The 14091-nt window shown below is 48.9% G+C and overlaps 1 protein-coding gene across 2 annotated transcripts in view; it reads left to right on the forward strand.

The window, feature by feature from the left end:
• The window catches only part of LOC129829812 (membrane-associated guanylate kinase, WW and PDZ domain-containing protein 3-like), a 360522-nt gene that overhangs the window by 293098 nt on the left and 53333 nt on the right, over nucleotides 1-14091 (forward strand). For both annotated transcript variants that reach the window (XM_055891748.1, XM_055891747.1), the window contains exons 4-5: nucleotides 3096-3308; nucleotides 13345-13522. In XM_055891748.1, coding sequence (XP_055747723.1) covers nucleotides 3096-3308; nucleotides 13345-13522 — 391 coding nt within the window. The remainder of the gene's footprint in view (nucleotides 1-3095; nucleotides 3309-13344; nucleotides 13523-14091) is intronic.

Consider the following 14091-nt stretch of genomic DNA (forward strand, 5'->3'; position numbering starts at 1 on the left):
GTTTCTCCCCCTTCCTCTCTTTCTTTAGATTGTTCTGTCTGGTTAGCTGTGAGGAGGTGAAAAGAAATCGAGAAATTGGGTCAACTTTCCCACAGTAGGAGAGAGAGAATGTGAGGGAGAGAGGGAGAGAGAGAAGGCGAGGGAGAGAGAGAGAAGACGAGGGAGAGAGAGAGAGAAAGAGAAGGTGAGGGAGAAAGGGAGAGAGAGAAGGCGAGGGAGAGAGAGAAGGCCAGGGAGAGAGAGAGAAGGCGAGAGAGAGAGAGAAGGCAAGGGAGAGAGGGAGAGAGAGAAGGCGAGGGAGAGAGAGAGAAGGAGAGGGAGAGAGAGAAGGCAAGGGAGGGAGGGACAAAGAGAGAGAAGGTGAGGGAGAGAGGGAGAGAGAGAAGCTGAGGGAGAGAGAGAAGGCGAGGGAGAGAGAAGGTGAGGGAGAGAGAGAGAAGGAGAGGGAGAGAGAGAAGGTGGGGGAGGGAGGGAGAGAGAGAGAAGGAGAGGGAGAGAGAGAAGGTGAGGGAGGGAGGGACAGAGAGAGAGAAGGCAAGGGAGGGAGGGAGAGAGAGAGAAGGAGAGGGAGAGAGAGAAGGTGGGGGAGGGAGGGAGAGAGAGAGAAGGAGAGGGAGAGAGAGAAGGTGAGGGAGGGAGGGACAGAGAGAGAGAAGGCAAGGGAGGGAGGGAGAGAGAGAGAAGGAGAGGGAGAGAGAGAAGGTGAGGGAGGGACAGAGAGAGAGAGAGAAGGCAAGGGAGGGAGGGAGAGAGAGAAGGTGAGGGAGAGAGGGAGAGAGAGAAGGCGAGGGAGAGAGGGAGAGAGAGAGAAGGTGAGGGAGGGAGGGAGGGAGAGAGAGAAGGCAAGGGAGGGATGGAGAGAGAGAGAAGGCATTGGAGAGAAGGAGAGAGAGAAGGTGAGGGAGAGAGAGAGAAGGCGAGGGAGAGATGGAGAGAGAGAAGGTGAGGGAGGGAGGGAGAGAGAGAGAGAGAGAAGGCAAGGGAGGGAGGGAGGGAGAGATAGAAGGCGAGGGAGGGAGGGAGGGAGTTAAAAAAGAGTGTTCCTCTCCTCACGGAGGGAGCTGTGCTGTTTTGGCCCTGGGCACCACAGTGCACAACACAGGACAATAAAACAGCCAGTAGAGCCAATACAACCAGGCAGCGCCTCGCCCGGTCTGTCCTGGATAAAGGCTTCTGTCACGGGGCTCTGGGGAGCACAGCCCAGCACTGCACTGCAGTAAATATGACAATAAGAAGAGAGAGAGGGAGATGGGGAAGGAGAGAGGGAGAGTGAGCCCAGACTATGGTCAGAACTGCATTACAGTGGGGAATCCATTTCCCTTTTTAGTGTTGACATGCTGAGTATAAACTGTCCTATCTCTCCTCCAGGGCTGTCATTGAACGACTGTTTCTGACCGGCTATCTCTATCCTCTCTCTCTGTGTGCGTGCGTGCGTATGTGCATGTGAGTGGTTGCACCTGCCATATACACTTCCGGTCCAAAGTTTTAGAACACCTACTCATTCAATTGTTTTTCTTTATATTTGCTATTTTCTACATTGTAGAATTTAAGTGAAGACATCAAAACTATGAAATAACACATATGGATTCATGTAGTAGCCGAAATAGTGTTAAATAATTCCAAATATATTTGAGATTTGAGATTCTTCAAATAGCCACCCTTTGCCTTGATGACAGCTTTGCACACTCTTGGCATTCTCTCAACCAGCTGCACCTGGAATGCTTTTCCAACAGTCTTAAAGGAGTTCCCACATATGCTGAGAACTTGTTGGCTGCTTTTCCTTCACTCTGCGGTCCGACTCATCCCAAACCATCTCAATTGAGTTGAGGTCAGGGGATTGTGGAGGCCAGGTCATCTGATGCAGCACTCCATAACTCTCCTTCTTGGTCAAATAGCCCTTACACAGCCTGGAGGTGTGTTGGGCCATTGTCCTGTTGGAAAACAAATGATAGTCCCACTAAGCCCAAACCATATGGGATGGTGTATCACTGCAGAATGCTGTGGTAGCCATGCTTGTTAAGTGTGCCTTGAATTCTATATAAGTCACTGACAGTGTCACCAGCAAAGCACCCCCACACCATAACACCTCCTCCTCCATGCTTTACGATGGGAAATACACATGCGGTGATCATCCGTTCACCCACACCGCGTTTCACAAAGACACGGCGGTTGGAACCAAAAATCTCCAATTTGGACTCATCAGACCAAAGGACAGATTTCCACCGGTCTAATGTCCATTGCTCATGTTTCTTGGCCCAAGCAAGTCTCTTCTTATTATTGGTGTCCTTTAGTAGTAGTTTCTTTGCAGTAATTCAACAATGATGTCCTGATTCACGCAGTCTCCTCTGAACAGTTGATTGTTGAGATGTGTCTGTTACTTGAACTCTGTGAAACATTTATTTGGGCTGCAATTTCTGAGGCTTGTAACTTTAATGAGCTTATCTTCTGCAGCAGAGGTAACTCTGGGTCTTCCTTTCATGTGGCGGTCGGTCCTCATGAGAGCCAGTTTCATCATAGTGCTTGATTGTTTTTGCGACTGCACTTGAAGGAACTTTCAAAGTTCTTGAAATTTTACAGATTGACCGACCTCCATGTCTTAAAGTAATAACAGACTGTCTTTTCTCTTTGCTTATTTGAGCTGTTCTTGCCATAATATGGACTTGGTCTTTTACCAAATAGGGCTATCTTCTGTATACCTTGTCACAACACAAGTGATTGGCTCAAACGCGTAAAGAAATTCCACAAATTAGCTTTTAACAAGACACACCTGTTAATTGAAATGCATCCCAGGTGACTATCTCATGATGCTGGTTGAGAGAATGCCAAGAGTGTGCAAAGCTGTCATCAAGGCAAAGGGTGGCTATTTGAAGAATAGCCACCCTTTAGAAAATATGTTAGAATGTTAGAAAATAGTAAAAATAAAGAGCAACTCTTGAATGAGAAGCTGTTGTAAAACGTTTGACCAGTACTGTATTCATTGGAATCAGACAGTTGTTTCCACAACATAACGTCCCCTTGGGGATTAATAAAGTATCATCGTCTCTACCCGGTTACTGACTGTTTCTATTGACACTGCTGTGTGTGTTCTCTACCAGGGAACTACTACGGGACGCCCAAGCCCCCAGCGGAGCCCAGCCCGGTGCAACCTGACCTGGTAGATCAGGTGCTGTTTGATGAGGAGTTTGATACAGAGGTCCAGAGGAAACGCACCACCTCCGTCAGCAAAATGGACAGGAAGGACAGTGCAGCCCCCGAGGAGGAGGACGAGGAGGAGAGAGAGAGGTCTCCCCTGGTCAACGGACTCACAGGTAAGATGTCCTGTCCGTGTTGTCCTGCAACATGTTCCCATCCTCTCCCACAAACTGCCTCAAACTGATCATCAACAACATTGATATTGTTGGTAGTTAAGATGGCGCCGGAGCAGAAGGCGTTTTACGTGCCCCCAACCCATTGTGTTCTTTGTTCGTTTATCTGCGTTGTTTGTCATTTATTTTTTTACTAGTTTTGTACATAATGTTGCCGCTACCGTCTCTAATGACCGAAAAGAACTGTGAGACATCAGGACTGCAGAATCCTTTTTCTTCTTTCACGACTCTGACGATCCCAATATACAGCTCCCTCGGGAACAGGCCCAGACCCCAGTGATCTGCGTGAAGAAGAGGCGTAGAAAGAGAGGCCAGAGGGCGGGCTGTCTTCTGAGGAGTAGGAGGCGATCGAATAAACCCACACTCCCCTCAATTCTGCTCGCAAACATGCCATCTTTGGACAAAAAAAATGGAGGAGTTATTGGGAAGATTAAACTACCAATGGGACATTCAAAACTGTAACATCTTATGCTTCACGGAGCTGTGGCTGAACGACGACAATATCAACATACAGCTGGCTGGTTGTACGATGTACCGGCAGGATAGAACAGCAGTGTCTATGTATTTTTGTAAACAACAGCTGGTGGACGATATCTAAAGAAGTCTCGAGCTATTGCACGCATTGAGGTAGAGTTTCTCATGATAAGCTGCGCCGCATTACCTACCGAGAGAGTTCTCATCTATATTCTTTGAAGCTGTTTATATACCACCACAGTCAGAGGCTGGTACCAATACAGCACTGAATGAGCTGGATTCCGCCATACGCAAACAAGAAAGCGCTCACCCAGAGGTGGCGCTCCTGGTAGCCAGGGACTTTAATGCAGGGGAACTTAAATCAGTTTTACCTCATTTCTATCAACATGTTAAATGTGCAACCAGAGGGAAAATAACTCTGGACCACCTATACTCCACACACAGAGATGCATACAAAGCTCTCCCTCGCCCTCCATTTGGCAAATCTGACCATAAGTCTATCCTCCTGATTCTTGCTTACAAGCAAACATTTAAGCAGGAAGCACCAGTGACTAGATCAATAAAAAAGTGGTCAGATGAAGTAGATGCTAAGCTACAGGACTGTTTTGCTAGCACAGACTGGAATATGTTCCGGGATTCCTCCAATGGCATTGAGGAGTACACCACATCTGTCATTGGCTTCATAAATGCATCGATGACGTCGTCCCCACAGTGACCATACATACCCCAACCTGAAACCATGGATTATAGGCAGCATCCGCACTGAGCTAAAGGCTAACAATAGGCAAAGCGTCAATACAGGACTAAGATTGAGTCGTACTACACCGACTCTAATGCTTGTCGGATGTGGCAGGGTCTGCAAACCATTACAGACTACAAAGGGAAGCACAGCCAAGAGCTGCCCAGTAACACAAGCCTGCCGGACGAGCTATACTACTTCTATGCTCGCTTTGAGGCAAATAACACTGAAATATGCATGAGAGCACCAGCTGTACCGGACGACTGTGTGAACACGCTCTCCGCAGCCGAGGTGAGTAAGACCTTAAGACAGGTCAACATTCACAAGGCTGCAGGGCCAGATGGATTACCAGGACATGTACTGTGAGCATGCGCTGACCAACTAGCAAGTGTCTTCACTGACATTTTCAACCTCTCCCTGTCCAAGTCTGTAATACCAACATGTTTTAAGCAGACCACCATAGTGCCTGTGCCCTAGAACACTAAGGTAACCTGCCTAAATGACTACCGACCCGTAGCACTCACGTCTGTAGCCATGAAGTGCTTTTAAAGGCTGGTCATGGCTCACATCAACACCATCATCCCAGAAACCCTAGACCCACTCTAATTTGCATACTACCCCAACAGATCCACAGATTATGCCGTCTCTATTGCACTCCACACTGCCCTTTCCCACCTGGACAGAAGGAACACCTATGTGAGAATGCTATTCATTGACTACAGCTCAGCTTTCATCAACGTAGTGCCCTCAAAGCTCATCAATAACCTAAGGAGCCTGGGGCTAAACACCTCCCTCTGCAACTGGATCCTGGACTTCCTGACGGGCATCCCCCAGGTGGTAAGGGTAGGTAATAACATATCCGCCACGCTGATCCTCAACACAGGGGCTCCTTAGGGGTGCGTGCTCAGCCCCCTCCTGTACTCCCTGTTCACTCATGACTGCACGGCCAGGCACGACTCCAACACCATCATTAAATTTGCCGATGACACAACAGTGGTAGGCCTGATCACCGACAACAACGAGACAGTCTATAGGGAGGACGTCAGAGACCTGGCCGTGTGGTGCCAGGACAACAACCTCTCCCTCAATGTGATCAAGACAAAAGAGATGATTGTGGACTACAGGAAAAAGAAGACCGAGCACACCCCCATTCTCATCAAACGGGCTGCGGTGGAGCAGGGTGAGAGCTTCAAGTTCCTTGGTGTCCACATCCCCAACAAACTAACATGTTCCAAGCACAGCATGACTGTCGTGAAGTGGATTCAGTCTCCCCTCAGGAGACTGAAAAATTTGGCATGAGTCCTCAGATCCTTAAAAGGTTATACAGCTGCACCATCGAGAGCATCCTGACTGGTTGCATCACTGCCTGGTATGGCAACTGCTCGGCCTCCGACCGCAAGGCACTACAGAGGGTAGTGCGAACGGCCCAGTACATCACTGGGGCCAAGGTTCCTGCCATCCAGGACCTCTGTACCATGCGGTGTCAGAGGAAGACCCTGAAAATTGTCAAAGACTCCAGCCACCCTAGTCATAGACTGTTTGCTCTGCTACCACACGGCAAGCGGTACAAAAGGGCATGGTCTAGGTCCAAGACGCTTCTAAACAGCTTCTACCCCTAAGCCATAAGACTCCTGAACATCTAGCAAATGCCTACCCAGACTATTCACATTGTCCCCCCCCCCCCCTCCCCTCTCCACACCACTGCCACTCTCTGTTGTCATATATGCATAGTCACTTTAATTAATTCTACCTACATGTACATACTACCTCAACTAACCGGTGCCTCCGCACATTGACTCTGTACCGGCACCCCCCTGTATATATTGTTATTTTTTACTGCTCCTCTTTAATTACTTGTTACTTTTATCTTTTATTCTTATCCATATTTTTTTTAACTGTACTGTCGGTTAGGGGCTCGTAAGTAAGCATTTCACTGTAAGGTCTACATCTGTTGTATTCGGCGCATGTGACTAATAACATTTGATTTGATTTGATTTGAACGAAACTAGTGCCCCTAATGCATCACAGGTCAACCAATGGCGACATCCCAGGGAGCCTAATATGCTCGAACATTCACTCTTTCACTTTGTCAGAGATCAATTTGTTCTGGCTCAACAATAGCTGCCCATGCTGCTCAAATGAGAGAAAGAGGGATGAGAAAGAGAAAGGGCTTTTATTTACATCACCCTCATTCCCTCCACCCATCACCCTCATTCCCTCCACCCACCATCACCCTCATTCCCTCCACCCACCATCACCCTCATTCCCTACACCCACCGTCACCCTCATTCCCTATACCCTCCATCACCCTCATTCCCTCCACCCACCATCACCCTCATTCCCTCCACCCACCATCACCCTCATTCCATCCACCCACCATCACCCTCATTCCCTCCACCCACTTATCACCCTCATTCCCTCCACCCTCCATCACCCGCATTCCCTCCACCCACCATCAACCTCATTCCCTCCACCCACCATCACCCTCATTCCCTCCACCCACCATCACCCTCATTCCCTCCACCCACCATCACCCTCATTCCCTCCACCCACCATCACCCTCATTCCCTCCACCCACCATCACCCTCATTCCCTCCACCCTCCATCACACTCATTCCCTCCACCCACCATCACCCTCATTCCCTCCACCCACCATCACCCTCATTCCCTCCACCCACCATCACCCTCATTCCCTCCACCCACCATCACCCTCCTTCCCTCCACCCTCCATCACACTCATTCCCTCCACCCTCCATCACACTCATTCCCTACACCCACCATCACCCTCATTCCCTCCACCCACCATCACCCTCATTCCCTCCACCCTCCATCACACTCATTCCCTCCACCCACCATCACCCTCATTCCCTCCACCCACCATCACCCTCATTCCCTCCACCCACCATCACCCTCATTCCCTACACCCACTATCACCCTCATTCCCTCCACCCACCATCACCCTCATTCCCTCCACCCACCATCACCCTCATTCCCTACACCCACTATCACCCTCATTCCCTACACCCACTATCACCCTCATTCCCTCCACCCACCATCACCCTCATTCCCTCCACCCACCATCACCCTCATTCCCTCCACCCACCATCACCCTCATTCCCTCCACCCACCATCACCCTCATTCCCTCCACCCACCATCACCCTCATTCCCTCCACCCTCCATCACCCTCATTCCCTCCACCCACTATCACCCTCATTCCCTCCACCCACCATCACCCTCATTTCCTCCACCCTCCATCACCCTCATTTCCTCCACCCTCCATCACACTCATTCCCTCCACCCACTATCACCCTCATTCCCTCCACCCTCCATCACCCTCATTCCATCCACCCACCATCACCCTCATTCCCTCCACCCACCATCACCCTCATTCTCTCTTTCCCCCAAATGGGACATCCCAGGATTATTCATCTGTCCCTTACAGAAGGTCTCTTCTAAATCCAAACTCTACAAAGTCAAGTCGTTCTCCATCTAGCTGGATCAATAATGTAGAAATCCCTGGTTAAAGGGATACAGTTTGTTCTTGTTTTATTTCCCTTGGAGATATTATCCTCACATGAACTGTAAACAAAAAGAAAAACTACAAGTGCCACAGCTCGTAGAGAAAAGGCAGCATCCAACTGGGCATATAGGAAAGGAGTTTTATCCAGATAATGGATTCCAAACACGACCAAAACATTTTCTGACGAAAAGGTATCCCGTGGTGTATACAGCGACCATTGGTGAGACCAGTGTGGTACCATGGAGGAGGCTATGCACATCAGATGGGGGACATACTGTAGACGATATGATAGACAGAGTGATTGGGTACATTGGGCCCCATCCCTCCATCCCGCCATCCCTGGAGCAGCATCTGGTCTTGTCCCATTTGCCCTCCAGGCTTCCCCTGTAGAGTGCCTCTCCTCTGGGCTTGGGGTGCTTCCAGCTGGCCCCTGCTCCTCTCTGTTCCCACAGCACAGCTGTCCCCTGTTTGGTCTGTGGTTCTCTCTGGCTCCGTCCAAAGGGCATTCCCCCGTTCCGAGTCTGCATGGTGCCAATGACAGAGAGGACAATGTAGCCCTCCCGTCCGTCAGATGGTCAGTCTGTCTAGTCCCATGGACCTAAGCCCATGCCCATGACTGTACCCTGTACCGATTCCAGGGTCCTGCCTGCAGCTGGGCACCTGGGTAGTACATTCTCTGCCTGATTTAATGTCTCTGTTGTGATCAGGCAGATGTGCATATCAGAGGGGCCTTGGGCAGGCCCTGAGGGCTGGGCTGCTAAACACAGTTCTAAGAACAGTAAGAGAGTCATAAAGTGTCTCAGTGGAGGAATGTTGATCTAGGATCAGGTTCCCGCTGTCCATAAAGTCTTATTCATTATGACCTAAAAGACAAACTGATCCTATATCAGCTTTCTTATTCTGAGACTCCTCAATAATAACAATTTAATATATGGTATTTAGCTGACACTATAATCCAATGCGACTTACTGTCATGCATCCATACATCTTTCATATGGGTGACACCAGATGGAATCGAACCCATGGCCCGGGCTTTCCAAGCGCAATGCTCTACCAATATAGGAAAAGAGACTGAAGCACAGGTCTAGGAACAGTTAGACAGGCCATGGACTGTACAAACAGAGAGCCACATTAGCAAGGTGTGCAGACCTGAGCTGTTCCCCTGCACACCATCTCTATCACTATAGCCTTGGGCACACACAACAATGGGTGCATGGGTTGGATGAAGAGAACACTCGATTCACGTTTTTCCTCCAAATGATTTATTTTGTTCTTGACGAGACACCCTCAGTTCTACCTTTACCTATGTAGTGCATCATACCCACATCACCTATAGCTGTCCCTGGTGAGTCTCCTGACTGAATGGATGCTTTTCTCAATGGGTTTGCAAAGTAGCAGGGAGGATGACATAAATTCAGGCATATTGTACATGCATCAAACAATACTATTATACACTACATGACCAAAAGTATGTGGACATCTGCTCGTCAAAGATCTTATTCCAAAATCATGGGCATTAATATGGAGTTGGTCCCCCCTTTGCTGTTATATTAGCCTCCACTCTTCTGGGAAGACTTTCCACTAGACGTTTGAACATTGCTGCGGGGACTTGCTTCCATTCAGCCAAAAGAGCATTAGTCGGCATTCCAATTCTTCCCAAAGGTGTTTGATGGGGTTGAGATCAGGGCTCTGTGCAGGCCAGTCGAGTTCTTCCACACCGAACTCAACAAACCATTTCTGTATGGACCTCGGTTTGGGCACGGGGCATTGTCATGCTGAAACAGGAAAGGGCCTTCCCCAAACTGTTGCCACAAAGTTGGAAGCACAGAATCGTTTGTTATTGTATGCTATAGCGTTAAGATTTCCCTTCTCTGGAACTAAGGGGCCTAGCCCTAACTATGAAAAGCAGCCCCAGACCAGTACTCCTCCACCAAACTTTACAGTTGGCACTATGCATTAGGGCAGGTAGTGGTCTCCTGACATCCGCCAAACCCAGATTCGCTTGTCGGACTGCGAGATGGTGATGCGTGATTCATCGTATTTCCACTGCATCAGAGTCCAATGGTGGCGAGTTTTACACCACTCCAGCTGAGGCTTGGCATTGAGCATGGTGATCTTAGGCTTGTGTGTGGCTGCTCAGCCATGGAAACCCATTTCATGAAGCTCCCGACGAACAGTTATTGTGCTGACATGAGTGTTGCACCCGAGGACAGACGTTCTTTACACGCTATGTGCTTCAGCACTCCGCAGTCCCGTTCTGTGAGCTTTTGTGGCCTACCACTTCACAGCTGAGCCGTTGTTGCTCCTAGACGTTTCCACTTCACAATAACAGCACTTACAGTTGACCTTCAGAAATTTGACGAACTGACTGATTGGAAAAGTCATATGACGGTGCTACATTGAAAGTCACTTAGCTCTTCAGTAAGGCCATTCTACTGCCAATGTTTGTCTATGGAGATTGCATGGCTGTGTGCTCAATTTTATACACCTGTCAGCAAGGGTGTAGCTGAAATAGCCGAATCCACTAATTTGAAGGGTGTCCACATACTTTTGTATATATAGTCTATATTGAAGCCGGGCTTGTAGATAGAGCAGTGTTAAGGCTGTTTTTATATAAGCTTGACTGTTCAATGACTGATGTGGTGTTCAAATGATATTGAGAATGCATACTCATCACTGTATGGTCTGTACGTGCATACACACACACACACACACACACACACACACACACACACACACACACACACACACACACACAATATATATTTTATATTTGAGATAATTCAAAGTAGCCACCCTTTGCCTTGATGACAGCTTTGCACACTCTTGGCATTCTCTCAACCAGCTTCATGAGGTAGTCACCTGGAATGCATTTCAATTAACAGGTGTGTCTTGTTAAAAGTACATTTGTGGAATTGATTTTTTCCTTCATGCGTTTGAACCAATCAGTTGTGTTGTGACAAGGTAGGGTTTGTATACAGAAGATAGCTCTATTTGGTAAAAGACCAAGTCCATATTATGGCAAGAACAGCTCAAATAAGCAAAGATAAATGAAAGTCCATCATTACTTTAAGACATGAAGGTCAGTCAATCTGGAACATTTCAAGAACTTTGAACGTTTCTTTAAGTGCAGTCGCAAGAACCATCAAGCGCTATGATGAAACTGGCTCTCATGAGGACCGCCACAGGAAAGGAAGACCCAGAGTTACCTGCTGCAGAGGATACGCTCATTAGAGTTACCAGCCTCAGATTGCAGCCCAAATAAATGCTTCACAGAGTTCAAGTAACAGACACATCTCAACAATCAACTGTTCAGAGGAGACTGTGTGAATCAGGACTTCATGGTCGAATTACTGCAAAGAAACCACTACTAAAGGACACCAATAATAAGAAGAGAATTGCTTGGGCATTAGACTGGTGGAAATCTGTGCTTTGGTCTGATTTAGACATTTTTGTCCAAATTTTAGGTTTTTAATTCCAACCGCCGTGTCTTTGTGAGCCACAGAGTAGGTGAACGGATGATTTCCGCATGTGTGGTTCCCGCCGTGAAGCATGGAGGAGGAGGTGTGATGGTGTGGGGGTGCTTTGCTGGTGACACTGTCAGTGATTTATTTAGAATTCAAGGCACACTTAACCAGCATGGCTACCACAGCCTTCTGCAGCGATACGCCATCCCATCTGGTTTGCGCTTAGTGGGACTATCATTTGTTTTTCAACAAGACAATGACCAAAAACACACCTCCAGGCTGTGTAAGGGCTATGTTACCAAGAAGGAGAGTGATGGAGTGCTACATCAGATGACCTGGCCTCCACAATCACCCGACCTCAACCCAATTGAGATGGTTTGGCATGAGTTGGACCGCAGAGTGAAGGAAAAGCAGCCAACAAGTGTTCAGCATATGTGGGAACTCCTTTAAGACTGTTTGAAAATTATTCCTCGTGAAGCTGGTTGAGAGAATGCCAAGAGTGTGCAAAGCTGTCATCAAGGCAAAGGGTGGCTACTTTGAAGAATCTCAAATATATTTTGATTTGTTTAACACTTTTGGTTACTACATGATTGTGTTATTTCATAGGTTTGATGTCTTCATTATTATTCTACAATGTAGAAAATAGTCCAAATAAAGAAAAAATATTGAATGAGTACTGTATGTAAAGAAAATCACTTGACTTTCATGTCATGCACTTTACTCTCCTTCTGACAGCTCTTCCTCTTTTATGGGTAGTTTTCTTTCTCCCTTCAGATCAGAAGTCAACTCTGAATACAGTAATGAGCTAGGTCAGAGGCATGCAAATCCAAACCTGCAGATAAGAGCGCACGCACACAAAACACACACACACACACACACAAAACACACACACACATTCACAGGGCAAGGTTTAGTGATGCTAATATGGTCTGGGTTCTTAGCTCGGGGCTGGGTAAGGCTGAAGTGTGGTGTTGGTCAGCTCTGCTCTTGTTGCCGTTGAGCCTCTCGCTCTACAGAACATCACTGCTGACATGCAAATCCTGTGGCACACTTGCTGCACTTCCATCTCTCTCTCTCTTTGTCCCCTCCCTTTCTCTACTCCCCTCTCTCTCCCTCTCCTGTTCTTTGCTGTGTGTAACAGTCTAAAGCCTACAGTCAGTCTGTCCAGGGAAGCCGCAGAGAGAGATGCATGGAGCTCACAGGGCTCACCACCCAGCCTCCACACTCTCACCACCCAGCTTCCACATGCTCACCACCCAGCCTCCACACGCTCACCACCCAGCTTCCACATGCTCACCACCCAGCTTCCACATGCTCACCACCCTGCCTCCACACACCCACCACCCAGCCTCCACACGCTCACCACCCAGCCTCCACACGCTCACCACCCAGCCTCCACACACCCACCACCCAGCCTCCACACTCTCACCACCCAGCCTCCACACGCTCACCACCCAGCCTCCACACGCTCACCACCCAGCCTCCACATGCTCACCACCCTGCCTCCACACACCCACCACCCAGCCTCCACACGCTCACCACCCAGCCTCCACACGCTCACCACCCAGCCTCCACACACCCACCACCCAGCCTCCACACTCTCACCACCCAGCCTCCACACGCTCACCACCCAGCCTCCACACGCTCACCACCCAGCCTCCACACGCTCACCATGCAGCCTCCACATGCTCACCATGCAGCCTCCACACGCTCACCACCCTTCTCCTTCCCCCTGTCCCTCCCCCTGTCTTTCTCTCCCTCCGGTGATATGGCCACAGAGCACAAGGACAAGGCTGGACAGGAGTGGATGAAGGCTGTGCCCAGCTATAACCAGTCCAGCAGTGGGGCTGTGGACTTCAGGACCTGGAGCACCTTACCACGTGACGAAAGCCAGGAACCGCTGCCCAAGACCTGGGAGATGGCCTACACAGAGACGGGAATGGTTTACTTCATAGAGTAAGTGTTGGTCTTCTGGTTCTCTACTCCAATACAGTGCCAGCGTGGTGTTGGGGATGCTAGAAGTGGCGAGAGGTAGTTTTGAAAGAGAGCATGGTGATTAGTTTGTTCAGAGATTAGTTTGTTCCACTCTAAAGTCTGTGTTACACTGTTACATACAGTATCCTACTTGTTTCTCTGCGGCTCAGACATACAGTAGCAGTACAGTAGTTGGAGAAGTTAACAATAGTATTTTATTTTTAACCCCTTTTCTCCCCAATTTTCGTGGTGTCCAATTGCTAGTAATTACTATCTTGTCTCATCGCTACAATTCCCGTACGGGCTCGGGAGAGACGAAGGTCGAAAGCCATGCGTCCTCCGAAGCACAACCCAACCAAGCCGCACTGCTTCTTAACACAGCGCGCCTCCAACCCGGAAGCCAGCCGCACCAATGTGTCGGAGGAAACACCGTGTACCTGGCCCCCTTGGTTAGCGCGCACTGCGCCCGGCCCGCCACAGGAGTCGCTGGAGCGCGATGAGACAAGGATATCCCTACCGTCCAAACCCTCCCTAACCCGGACGACGCTAGG

The sequence above is a fragment of the Salvelinus fontinalis genome, chromosome 31 (assembly GCF_029448725.1).
Source record: "Salvelinus fontinalis isolate EN_2023a chromosome 31, ASM2944872v1, whole genome shotgun sequence".
Lineage (NCBI taxonomy): Eukaryota > Metazoa > Chordata > Actinopteri > Salmoniformes > Salmonidae > Salvelinus > Salvelinus fontinalis.